The following is a 13,872-nucleotide window of genomic DNA, read 5'->3' as shown; positions in this document are numbered from 1 at the left end:
AAGATCACAAACTAGTTGGAAAACTAGATCTTTTTGCCTCCAGGGCCTAAAGTTATCACATTAAACCCCAGTTTCTTCTACTGAGTCTTTTAAGTCTTTGGTAGACTTCATTCATTAAAAAAATATATATATATGGGGAGTTGTGTTAGACCTACTATATGTTGGGATCCTATCCTACAGTGGTAAATAGGGAAAATACCTTTCCTTTAAGAGCTTAGAGTCTAGTATAGGAAACACATAATAAATATGTGTACATAAACTAGAAAATGTTTAACTGTGAATAGGGCCATAAAGAAAATAAACAGGGTGATATAAAAGAGAGGAATGGTGGGGAGTGAATTTCTTTAGATAGGGCAGTTAAAACAGACCCAAGTTAGCAGAGACTCAAAGGTAAGAATAGAAAATACTGTTCTACTTAGAAAGGAAAAGCCCTGTGGCGGAAAAGAAAAGACCTGTACAAGTTGATCTGGGTCAGTAAACAAGCTGCCATATATAATGTGACCACAGAGAGAGACAGAAGCCAAGCCATGCAAAGCCTTGTAGGCCATTGTATAAGATTTGGATTTTATTCTAAGAGCACTGGCAAACCATTGAATTATTTCAAGTAAGGGAACAACATGATCTGATTTTTTTTTTTTTTAAGATAACTGTAGTTTCTGAGAGAAGAAGCAATTCAGAGTAAAAGAGTGGAATCAAGAAAGCCAGTTAGGCAGCTCTTAAATTAGCTCAGGTTAGAGATTCTGATGGTTTCTAGAGGGTAATGGAATGGAGAAAGAAGTACAGGAATTTAAGACATGTTCTAGAAATAATACTGAGAGGATGTTGATGGATGGGTCATAGGAGGCAAAGGAAAACCAGAAGTAAAGATGACCCTTAGGTTTTTGGTGTGAGCATTTGAATAGACAGTGGCACCTTCTATTAAGGTGGGTGACCCTGGAGAAGAAAGCGCTTTAGTGGTGGGAAATCAACAGTTCTGCCCAATAAACATTTGTTGAAATAAAAAAAAAAACACAATATTGGTCACACAAGATAATTTTTATTACATGATTAAACACCACGTTTCCTTGCATTATCATTCATTTATGAGTTGTCTATGGTTACTTTCATATCACACCAGCAAAACTGGGTAATTGCCTGATGTCCCACAAAGCTGAAAATATTACTTTTGGGCCTTTTATAGAAAAAGTTTGCCAACCTCTGCAATAGAGCATGGCCTGAAACTAATCTTAGAGTATGGTTTCAAACCAAACAATAATCTTCTCCATAATCTTTATAAAACCTTTGACTCCTCTTAAAGCCACTTTCTTCTTATTAACATGCATCTCTCCATCCCTAAGTTAGTTCACTATTGCAGTCTTCTCTCTCTCCATTTATTTTTGGTGTCTTTCTATTTACTCCCTAAAAGTGAGCCTTTCCTAAACTACATTTCTTAGCTTTTTTTTTCTGTCATCTCCTTAATATCAGCACAACTCACCATCTCACTTCTTATAGATTTTTGCACAAAAGCCAGCTAACTAAAGAAGCTTTCCTTACTTAGTAAAGTTTCCCAACCCCACTCATTATTCTCTAATCATATCATCTACATTTCCATCTAGTTATATTTGTTCCTTGTCTGTCTCCCCCACAGATACCATGCCAGTCCCATGAGAGCAAAGACTAACTTTTTTGTTCACTGGTGTATTTTCAGTGCCCATAACTGTGTCTGGCATGTAATAGGTTCTCAGTTAATATTTGTTGAATAAATGAATCTGCCCATTCTATCCTCTCTTCAGGAGGACTTATCTATGCCCACATTATCAATTATTACTTCTAATTAGGAGGCATCTAACTTACGTCTTCAAATTCTAAATTTGATCATGCTCCAGATCTCTTAGCCTATGGTATCATATTTAGCTTTTTCTCCTACTATTTTTTTTTTAAAGATTTTATTTATTTATTTGACAGAGAGAGAGACAGCGAGAGAGGGAACACAAGCAGGGGGAGTGGGAGAGGGAGAAGCAGGCTTCCCGCTGAGCAGGGAGCCCGATGCGGGGCTCGATCCCAGAACCCTGGGATCATGACCTGAGCCGAAGGCAGACGCTTAACGACTGAGCCACCCAGGTGCCCCTCTCCTACTATTTTTCTACCTAAACTTTTCTGCCCTATTAGAAACATTACTATTTCTCTAGGGCATATTAAGTTTCCTCACCTCATGCCTTTCCTCCTGCCCGGAAGGTACTATTCTAATAGTTCTGGAACATTACAGGCCTTTTCCAGGCTTTAGGTTTGCACAGGCAGTTCCCTCCTCCCTGTCAAACCACAGCCAGACAGCCCCTCTTCAAAGAGGCCTTCTTTAGCCAACCAGCCATGTTCCATCTCATCCTTTACTTCTTTCATACTCTCACAATCTAGCCTCATCTGGATTGTTTGTTCCCTTATTAATTCTGTGTATGCCCCACTAGACTGTGAGCTCTTTCAAGGCCAAGACTTCATGCTCCTTGCTCACTTGTTAAATCCTCAGTAGTAAGATAGCGCTTGGAACATTCTCAGGGCTCAATAGAGATTTGTTGTATGAACGAATTGCCAGAATGAACTTCTGGGTCTACAGTGATCTCTTTTCCCTTGTCACCCCTTAACACTGGTCATTGCTATTACTTTTCTGGGGATACATGAGTCACTATCTTGGAAAGCCCTTGGATGGTTGGCTTCAGTTGCTGTTTGCTGCCTGCATTGGTGCCCAATTCCTAATAGGTCCTTGATTTAATTCTCTTCTAGTAGTATTCAAAACCCCTTACATATCGAAACAGCATATTATACACACACATGCATACATGTGTATGTAAAGAGAAAGAAGTCAGTAATGTTGCATGTACAGAAGATCTCTCTCTCTCTCTCTTCTCTCTTATTCAAAACTTGGTTAATTATCATCTGATGCTCCTTCCTCTGGAGGAATTCTGTTCTTAATTTCTCTGGTTGGGAGAAGAAGGAAAACTTATTTCCTAAAGCATTTTCTTCTTTTTTTAAAATATTTTATTTATTTTATTTGACAGAAAGAGAGAGAGAGAGTGCACGCACCAGCAAGGGAAGGGGCAGAGGGGGAGGGAGAGAATCTCAGGCAGACTCCGCATTGAGGGCAGCGCCCAACGTGGGGCTCAATCTCATAACCATGACATCATGACCTGAGCTGAAACCATGAGTCCAATGCTCAACCAACTGAGCCACCCAGGTGTCCCACTAAAGCATTTTCTATATCATTTGTTTTTACTATTCAGATATTCATGCAAAAATGACTTCCCATATCACATTTTATTTTGCATTTATGTTAGGAGTAAAATCATGAACTACTTGGGTAGAGAAGATGAACATTTATAAAAAGTGTCTGTCTCTAAAAGACCACAAAACATACTCTTTTCAAAAACTAAAAGAAAAGTGGTGTCATCAGCTTAAATTTCCCCACAATACTCAGCGTAGCCTTGAAAGAAAAGGTAGGAAGAACATGCAATAGGTAACAGAATAAGTACAGAAACACATGTATTTTCGGAATGTGTTTCTCTTTAAAGAAAAATTGTACTGTTTCAAAATAGCTTCTCCATCATATGTCTAGAACAGAGGTAGGCATACGTTTTTCTGCAAAGGGCCAAACAGTAAATATTTTAGGATTTGTGGACCATCCAGTCTTCAGTGCAGCTATTGAACTCTGCTGCCATTGCTGCATGAAAACGACCCTAGACTCTATGTGAATGAATGGGTGTGGCTGTGTTCCAACAAGACTTCATTTGTGGACACTGAAATTGGAATTTCATATAATTTTCACATGCCAGGAAATACTATTCTTCTTTTGATTTTTTTCAATCATTTAAAAATGTGACAAACCAGGGGCGCCTGGGTGGCTCAGTCGTTAAGTGTCTGCCTTCGGCTCAGGTCATGATCCCAGGCTCCTGGGATCGAGTCCCTCATCGGGCTCCCTGCTCCATGGGAAGCCTGCTTCTCCCTCTCCCACTCCCCCTGCTTGTGTTCCCTCTCTTGCTGTCTCTCTCTGTCAAATAAAATCCTAAATAAATAAATAAATAAATAAATAAATAAATAAAATGTGACAAACCATTTTTAACTTGCAGACCGTACAAAAATAGCTGATAGGAAAGTTTTGGCCTGTGGGATGTAGTTTGCCAGTTCCTGGTTGAGACAGTTCGGCTTCAGTGAGAGTCAAGTATAGGCTGTGGACATACCCTGTGCATAGGTATGATTACATGTTAGGGAAGTAGGAGAGACCTGAGAAGAAGCCAAGGGAGTCCTCCATGAAGAGCACTAAAGTCTGGCAAAAATACTGTGAACAGCTAGAAGACTGTGCCCTGCTGTACAGAGACTCCCAGGCTTGGATAAAGAAACAGCCAATGGATAAAAACAGAATTTGAAGCTAATGATTCACAAGTAATTTACAAGTTTTTTTTTTTTATTTTGATGCTGGAAAGGAATATGTAAAATGGTTAATTATTTAAAGTTTCAATATACATAATATGTCATTAAAAACTAACAAGTTGAAAAAATCCTCGATATACCACATAGTTACTTTTTTGACTGCCTAATTTGTCCACTTTTAAAAAATCAGAGGATCTTAGGTGCACCTGGGTGGCTCAAGTCGGTTAAGTAGCTGACTCTTGATTCCTGCTCAGGTCATGATCTCAGGGTCATGGGATCCAGCCCCCTGTGTCAGGCTCCTTGCTCCATGGGGAGTCTGCTTCAGGATTCTCTCTATCCCTCTGCCCACCCCTCCACCCCGTGCGTGTGTGCTTTCTCTCTCTAAAAAATAAATAAGTCTTTAAATAAAAATTTAAAAAAATTAAAATCAGAGGATCCTACTTTTTCTCTGAAAAAGAAACACGTGTAAATTCCTAATGCGAAGAATATTTCTCATCTAAATCTCTGTGTCCTGGTCCTGGGACTTGGAGTCACTTCCCTCTGCACGGATGATGGTGGAATGCGACTGTGGGGAGCTCTCAGAGCGCTGTGGTCCTTGTGGACACCCCTGCTGAGTGGTTGTGTTTCCTAGGAAGTGATGGTTGCACACTATTTTCTAGCAAGCCTATTCTTTCTCTTTAGCCCTCAGTATTCCAATCTTAGCCTTTCAGGAAAAGAGAGTAAATGGAGGAAATAGGGTGATGAGAGAAGAACCAAAATCTGTCTGTCTGACTGTCTGAATGTTTCCTATAAACCACTCGCTGTTGCAGAATCCTAAGATATGATTTTTTTATGGAGATGTTAGAACGTAAAGATTATGCTAGACAAATTAAAATATATGTATATATCCCCTTTGGATAATCACCATTCCTCAGTGGTATCTAGTTTTGATCTCCTGTTGGACAAGTGAGAATAGTTTTATTTGCTCTCACTGAATCATTACGTCTGTCTTTTATATGTAGTGCAAAAATATTATAGTAAGACAAAGTAAATTTGCTATTAATTTGTTGGGGTAAAATCAAACTGCACCACACAGTGCAAAATCATATACTTATGAGCAGGCAAACTGAGACTTGAGTCACAATGTTACCACTTTAACAGAGTCTACTTCCTCATTTGTAAAATGAATGTAGGGATAATAACAATGAAGATACGGATAATAATGATGCCTCCTAGGGTTGTTTTAAATATTAAATAAGGGTTGTTCCAAATATTAAATAAGGTATCACATGTAAAGGACGCGCCTAAGTGCTGTGCTAAGAAGAGTGCCTAGCACAGAGGAGACATTTGTTACATACTTGTTGAATAAATTAAGGAATGGCTAACAAATGCTGAGGTCATGTCAAGTGTTCAGTAAGTGTCAGCTGTCCGTCCCTTCCCTCCCAAACACCCTCAGTATTTTATAAGGCACTCAGCATTACTATACAAATATAAAAACCATGGCTTTTTAAGCTGCTAAATGCCAAGGGATCACACTACATGCAGGCTTTGCTCAGCCCCTCTGTGTTTGCAATGGTACACAGGCAAAACTAACAGTTGCTTTCTAACACACTGATGCATTGCAGAGTTCCTTCCCTGCCATATTTTTCTCCTAGGATTTCAAAACTGTGGGGGTGACCATCTAGTAATATTGAGTGATGTTTTCCACAAGCAAATCCATTTTGATAACTAGTCAATTTTCTAATATTGATGAGTTAAGACCCAATTTGTAAGTTGTTCCCTCTGAATCAACATGAAAAATGATGCAAACTTTAAATATTTTGGAAACATCAATATCCCTCTTAAGGCATCTCTTAAATTTCTATTTCTGTATCCACCTCTACTTTTGTTTATGATTCTAAGGTACCCTTGCTTGGGAGTTTCCTTTACTCATTTATAGACTGTGAGTTGCTGCTCTAAGCACTTAGGTCACTGCCTAAATTCTCTTTGCAAACTGTGGCCTTGGCTGCAATGGTAATACTGAATTTGTCATTGAGGATGCAGTCCTTTTCCTTTTCAATGGAGATTTTTAGCCTGGCTGACTTTGTGTGACCAAATAACCAGAGAAGCCAACCTCTTCCCTCTGGCAGATTCCATTGGAAAAAGGAAAGGGAGAGAGAGAGATGGAGACAGAGACACAGAGAGAGACAGAGAGAGAGGGAAGGAAGGAGGAGAGAGAGAGGGAGAGAGAGAGAAGAAAAGAAAAAGAAGGAGGAGAAGGGGTAAGGGGAGGAGAAGAAGGAAGGAAGGAGAAGAAAGAGGAAGGAAAGAAAAAGAATGAATAAAAAGGAACCCTCAGCTCCCTGGGTGACACATTTAAGTACTAAAGGATAAGCTCTATTTTAAGTTTCTGCCTTTGGTTATGTGTATATATTTGATAAAAAGTTTTAAATACATAACCTCAATTAGCCAAACAGCAGAAGTCCCAGAAACTGGGACTGCCCACCCCCCCAAAAAAAAACCAAGTTAGGGACGCCTGGGTGGGTCAGTCATTAAGCGTCTGCCTTCGGCTCAGGTCATGATCCCAGGGTCCTGGGATCGAGCCCCGCATCAGGCTCCCTGCTCCGCGGGAAGCCTGCTTCTCCCTCTCCCACTCCCCCTGCTTGTGTTCCCTCTCTCACTGTGTCTCTCTCTGTCAGATAAATAAATAAAATCTTTAAAAAAAAAAAAAAGCAGGACATTATAGTTACCCTAAAATATCAAGATTTGAATCCCAAGCCCAGATCCAGAGTCCACACTTGAGCCATTCTGGTGAATTGTGATTTTCCTCTATTGGCCTTCATTTGCCCATTGTGCTCATTCCTCCAGCATTCATGCACACACCTTGGCTCTCTCATCTTTTCCTTCTACGTGCCTTCCATTCTTGTCCATGAAGCAACTGATGCATCAAATTAGCTCCAACTTTTGTACATGACAGAGCTGCCATTCTCCAGGACCTCAGTTAGGGCTAAGTGCTAAAACCTCATGGTTTTCCTCAGGAACAATGGTAGAAGCTCCACCTTTGCTGCGTTGGTGAACCAAAAGCAAAACAAAAACAAACAAACAAAACTCAGCCCATATGCTTTTAGACCCAACTGCAGGAATTCCTTATCCTTTCTGACGAGAAGGAATTTTATGCTGCTTATCCAAATTCAAAATGAAAGTTTTAAAATTGCAAAATGAAAGTGCAGCTGGTTTTGCTCCAAGGTTTATCGGTGATGAGTCACCTATTTTTATTGCTTAAGAAATCAAATCTAGTGTTGTAATGAAAACACAATACAGTGAATTTAGGATAGTTCTTGGAGCATTCAAGATGTGCCTATTTGTTCAGGGACATTGTGTTCTTTGAGGTTTCTTCTAAGCACTTTAATCTTCTGTAAGAAAGGCATTTTCTCAGTTTTTGGGGAAAGATGCTCTCTTATCTAACCACCCACAATGAGTGGTTTTAATGCAGCAATTACTGCAGAAGCAGAGGGTGGGGATTGTGCGCTTACGCTTTGCCTTTGTGTTCCTTTGTCAGCACTGGACACATATTTGTATAAACTTGGCACACTTTAAAGCATTCATTTTTAATCTTACCTCTTTGGTATTCACTTAACATCCGAGCTTCCCAGTTCCCTAAAGACTGCATCTAAGTTTTCCCTAAGGGTTTTGGACTGTTAAACCTGGTGAAGGAGGGAAGGGATTGAGGATTGAATTGGTCCAAGTGTCTGGTACAGGGATTGAAAGAAAGAGGAAATAAAAGTCATCTTTAAATTATTTTTGCTATATGGAAATAGATTTTCTTGTTAATCATGTCAGGGTCATGAAGAACCACAGTGTCATCCAAGGCATCATCCTAGATAGCTTTAAGGTAAAGATGTACAATTTTAAATACTTCATATTTTAAAGGCCATGTATACTGATAATTTAAGGACTAGCATTGGACTCTCATCAGTCTATGAAATCATATCCTTCTTGATAATGCATTTATTGAAAATATCATCTTACTTTAAGAACTACATTTCTACTAAAATCTATGAATAAGTGTTTGTTTTTATGTCCTCTTTATGCTAGAGACTGCAATTCAAAGGACTTTTTGCACAAATTAAATAGTCATCCTAATTAATTTTTATATTTCTTTAATCTAGACAATGTTCAAAAGTACAGTCTAATCTAAATAGTCATAACTTAATAGATAATGTGCCTTTAATTGAAGAATGAATGCATTTCATCATGTGAGATACAAGCATGTATAATTATATCATTTTGTATTTAAGAGTATGGCATTAGACTAGAATTTATTCAGGATAAAGTGATAGAGTTGGTACAGAATGTGCTTCCTTCATTTGTTATTTTTCCTTTTTGTTCATCTGATTTTTGTTTTCTATCCAAGGTGTATGGAAACAGATGAATTATTAGACTTCAGAGTCCAACAGTTTATTTCTGGTTTATTTTCCTTTGTAACAGAAACCAGTTATGAGATAGAAAAACCTTCATTTCTTTTCATCAGTTTTTAGAGCAAAGAGGTGAAATAAATTTCCTCTAAATATCAAGAAAACCGAAGTTAGAATCAAGGGATTTGGAATCAGATGAACTTAGTTTTGCAGGTTGAAAAAAGCTTATAGGACCCTTAAGAAAGAATGTGTGGCCAATTTGCTGACCTTGTGCAGTGGAGGATTTGGACCTTTCGGGACACCTGAACTGGGTTATTTATGGACAACAAAGACTATATTGTTTGGAAAATTAAAGAAACAAATAATTACAGCTGTTATCCAAAAACAGCATTTAACATCCATAATGAATTTATGTGCTACTCAGCACCCTTTTTCCTTCAACATTTAGTAACAAAATCATTTTTTAAGCTTATTATGTCAAATTACAGGCCAAATGAAATTCCATCCTATGCTGATAATGGATGTCTATAATAGCCTGAAAGAGCTTTAGTAAAGTACAATAATACATAACCATTTCAATTTGGAACAAAGCCAGTGATGCAATATATTTATACAACTAATATTGTTAAATTCTTAATTTTCGTTCTCCTGATTTAAATCGTAAGTTTCTTCAGAGTGAAATCCACTTATGAGGAGCTGAATGGTTTCTTTAGCTTACTTCCGTAATAACTTCTTTAGTTTTCTTCATTATCATTCTATTTAAATCCTCCGTGAGATACCTAAAGCTTTAATGTAGAACAAGTATGGACCTATGTAAAAGTCACACAAATTACATTTCTTAATTGGAAATGTATATAATCAATAAGCACTTAAGTATTTATCATTATAGTTTGATGACATATATGTGTGTGTGTGTGTGTAATTGTTACATATAATAAAAAATATATTCAGGCATTACCAAACATATCATTCATGAATTTTTTCAATGTATATTAAAGTACTTATTGCAAGTAAAGACATGATTCTCCATTCAAAGTATACATTGATTACTTTCAATTGTAGGGGGATGTTTTAAAAGTTTTGGGTTATTGATCGACTTGATAAATCTTTCTGCATATTGTATCGGCTCTGTGGTTATGGCATTACTGGTGCTTTATTATTTGGATTATGACAGTTCTGTCTCCAAGAGCAATATGGCTTTGCTTTCCATGCCTCCATGGTACATCATTTAATCCATGAAAACTTTGTTCCAAAAAGATAACATTCAGACATAAATGCAGAAAATTTGTTCGAAAGACAAAGTTCAGATTTAAATGCAAATTTCAGCCTATGAATCAAGTGTGTTCATCAAAATCCTTAGCAAAAAATACAGTATGGACTTCTGACAATTGGAATGGAGGTCAGCCATGAACAACCAGTGGCAATACACGCTGGTCCTCTCAGAATACACTCCATTGACCATCAGTGCCTGATTCTTCTGGAAAGCAACAGAAATCTAGATTGATAGGTAAAAGAATTGGCAGCCTTCATGAATATTGTCTAAGAACAGGAAACAAGTCTGTGTTGTGGCTCTGATAAATATAATTTTGGCTCAAGATTTTATTTTGAAGATATTGCAAGTTTTAATTTGGCCAATTGTGATTGCACTGAAAGATCTTAGTTAACATTATTACTTCTTTCCTAATAGTGGCTAGCATTCAGAAGCTTCCTGCAGCCTCTGTTCTAACCGACATCAACTTCCCAATGAAAGGACGAAAGGGAATGGTTGACTGGGCAAGAAACTCAGAAGATAGGGTAGTCATCCCAAAAACCATTTTTACTCCTGTGTCATCAAAAGGTAAATATGTGAAATAATTTGAGCTTTGAACAAAACATTTCTAATAAGGCCGTTTAATAGTAGTACACTACATATAAATCTGCTCGCGTCAAACAACTTAGTAACAGTCTACAATCATGATTCTAAACTAATTTTGTAAATATAGAAAACTGACATTTGGTCTCTAAATCTGAATTTACTGGAGGAAAGGATCTATTAAAATGGGAAAAAAATACAAGTGCAAATTCTAGACCTGAGCTTGGCCTGGTTAAGTTTCAGGATTGGCAGTTTTATCTCAGTGTAAAGCCTGTGGCGTATTTTAATTTTAGGTATGGAAACGCATTGCATTTTCCACAGTCATTTTTGACTTCTTCCTCACTTTTGCTTTGGTTTGTAGATATTATTTTGGTATATAAAAGCAAATTTAAGAAAAAATTCAGTTTTGGGAACATCTTCAGCAGCCTCTAAAAATTAATGGCTACTTTTGACAGCAACACCAGAGTCTTCCTTTTTACCTTGGAGATTTTGACCTTTTAGCTTAGAGCTCCAAAAGAAAATTGTTTTTTTTTCCCCATATCATTAAGAATTGAAACTCCTTAGCTGCAACTACTGTAGCCTTCTGTCTCAGCCTGGTGAAGGAAGGTTACTTCATATGACACAAAAGCCCTGAAAACTCATCTTTTTGAGCTACCATTAATATGTATGGTGTGTGGGTTAATCTGTCCCATGCATGGTTAGGAAGGCATTTCTTCTATTCAGCTTTGCATCAGCAAGTACTGGAATCCCCTTGTAATAAGCAGATTAAAGTTTTAGAAGACAGTATTTTTCTTGTCGTTTCACTAATATTTTTAATTTCATTTTTTCTAGAATTAGATGAATCATCGGTATTTGTTCTTGGAGCAGTCCTGTACAAAAACTTAGATCTAATTTTGCCCACTTTGAGGTAAGCTATGAAATAATAAGCTGTTATAATCTTTGTAAATTATTCCAAAAATGTGATTATAGCTCATGCTATGAAAATAGTCAAACAAGCTTTGTTAATACAAAGGGCTTTTTCTTAAATTGAATAGAAAATACCCATTTAATGAACAGCTTATTAGCATATTATGCACTTCAAAACAACTAGAAAAGACAATTTTGGTCTCTGATTATACCCCTGCAATTCCTTTGTAACTAATCATGACTTGCCTTAAGACTAAGGGAAAAAAAAATTAAGGAAAAGAAAAAAACTCAAGTCTCTGTAGTAGAATGGGTTGTTTTAAAATTAATCTGTCTTCTCTCTTTATTTGCACTTAATGGTACTGTTCATCAACATTACATGAAATTAAAGGAGTGCCATGATGACTGGGAATGCATGCTTTGTTCTTCATTTGCACAAGATCTCAATTTGCCTCTAAATAAATATTCAATTATAGCGACATTAAGAAAAAATGCTGTTGTTAAATTAGAGGACTATTTTTGGAAGAAATCCATTGATTTCTTTCCTCCCAGACATGAAAAGAAACAATTACACATAGTAATTCTATGAACATTTATTTGCTCTATTGTCTTAACTACTTTACCTGATCTCACAGAAAACATCATTCACACCTACTTGGGTAGTGATGCTCTCACTCATGATGACTTGTTTCCTCCACCCCATCTCCTTCTGGATGACTGAGACCAAGTTTTTTTTGTTTTTTGTTTTAGTTAAACACAGCCACATTTGCAGTGAGCTCTTACTCACACCCTTATGAATAAAGCTTTAAGTTTTTAGGGAGGAAAGACTGTAAATGATGTGTACAGTTATGCCAGGAGCATAACAAATAGTCTCATAAATAAACACAATTAGAGTTCAGTCCAGCAGAAAAAAGGCCTTGCAAGGAAGCAACTAAGTTTTCTGCAGTGGCAGTGACTAGTCATGATTCTTTGGAGAAAATCTTTCCATGTGCAGCAAATTATTAATACAGTCGGTAAATCTCTAGCTGCAACCAAAGAGACAACTATGGGAAGTTGAGTTTTCTTTAATTACCTTCTTCTCTGGATGGAATTTGGGCTTTCTGAATTTGAATCGGTCTGTGTTTGCTTTTGTTCTACCAATAAAAGATTTTCAAAACTAATGAGTTTACTCTCAACTTTTCCACTGGTTTTGTTAAAACACTTTGGTATGCACAATTACAGATAAAATAGACTTATACTTACATTGCCTTTAACTTTGTGTGTGGTGTTTATTTGAAAAGAAATGTGCTCAAGTTCAGTGCACCCAGATACTCAAAGTTAGACCCTTATATCCATAGGGGGTTCATTTGTATGAAGCTAGTCTTTCAAGAACTCTAGACTAGACACTAACTTAAAATCAGAGGACTTGGGTTTTAATTTTAATTTCACATAACAAAAAATTTATAAACTTATCCAGTCACTCAGAAATTGCCTGCCTTCGGTTCAGCTTTAAAATATAAGCACCAAATAAATAAATAAATAAATAAGCACCTTGATGTGCAACATTCACCCTGTTTGCTGCTGAGAGACATAGTGAATGCAAACAAAATATTCAACATAAAATGCTTTAGATTGTGATATAGTTTTTCTCCTACCTGTCTAACAAAGTTGCATTATGATTAATCTTGTTTTGCATAATACCATAGAACCCACCCGTACAACTGAAGCCAGGTTATTCCGTGTTTCATAAATTTATAGTCAAGGGAATTGAAAATTTATTTAGGGTAGACTAATGGGTATGTTATGAATGATTTAATGGATAAAGCAGGGAATCGTCCAAAGCAGCGGCCCCCCTAATACCACCTGCGACACAAACGGATTCAAATTTGCAGGCAAGTCATTGACTTTTTTATATGTGTATTGTGGGGTTGAACTCAAAGGTTCTCTCCAACTTCAAAAATTCCTTGTCTCTATTGCAGTAAAACTGGGGAATTGTGCAGTTCTGACATATTCTTTAGCTTAAAGTCCTTAACAACCTTTATATAAGAACTATGAATACCCACTCATACTTTCTATGTACAAAGTAATTAGGTAAATGACTATAGGAAAACAATATTCGCATTTAGACTGGGAATAATGACAATGGAATGCTCAGGATGAAATATTTGTTTAAGTACTGTTTCAAAGGTGAAATATTAGCATTTACTTCTCATTTCCTTTTATTTTACATAGTAAAATAATGTAATGAAGCATTCTCAGGCTTGTTTTTTTTTTTTTTAATTCTCCTTTTCAAAAAACTATTCCAGAAAGTTGAGTTAATAACCATGCCAATGATGGATCTGCTAAATAAGATAAGCCTTTGAAAGGACA

General features: G+C 36.9%; 1 protein-coding gene across 4 annotated transcripts in view; it reads left to right on the top strand.

The window, feature by feature from the left end:
• ADGRB3 (adhesion G protein-coupled receptor B3) overlaps window positions 1-13,872 on the top strand; it is a 711,244-nt gene that overhangs the window by 390,367 nt on the left and 307,005 nt on the right. For all 4 annotated transcript variants that reach the window (XM_078055165.1, XM_078055166.1, XM_078055167.1 and 1 more), the window contains 2 exons: window positions 10,456-10,605; window positions 11,452-11,527. In XM_078055165.1, coding sequence (XP_077911291.1) covers window positions 10,456-10,605; window positions 11,452-11,527 — 226 coding nt within the window. The remainder of the gene's footprint in view (window positions 1-10,455; window positions 10,606-11,451; window positions 11,528-13,872) is intronic.

This window comes from Halichoerus grypus, chromosome 9, assembly GCF_964656455.1.
Source record: "Halichoerus grypus chromosome 9, mHalGry1.hap1.1, whole genome shotgun sequence".
Lineage (NCBI taxonomy): Eukaryota > Metazoa > Chordata > Mammalia > Carnivora > Phocidae > Halichoerus > Halichoerus grypus.
This window is presented reverse-complemented; position numbering and strand designations above follow the sequence as displayed.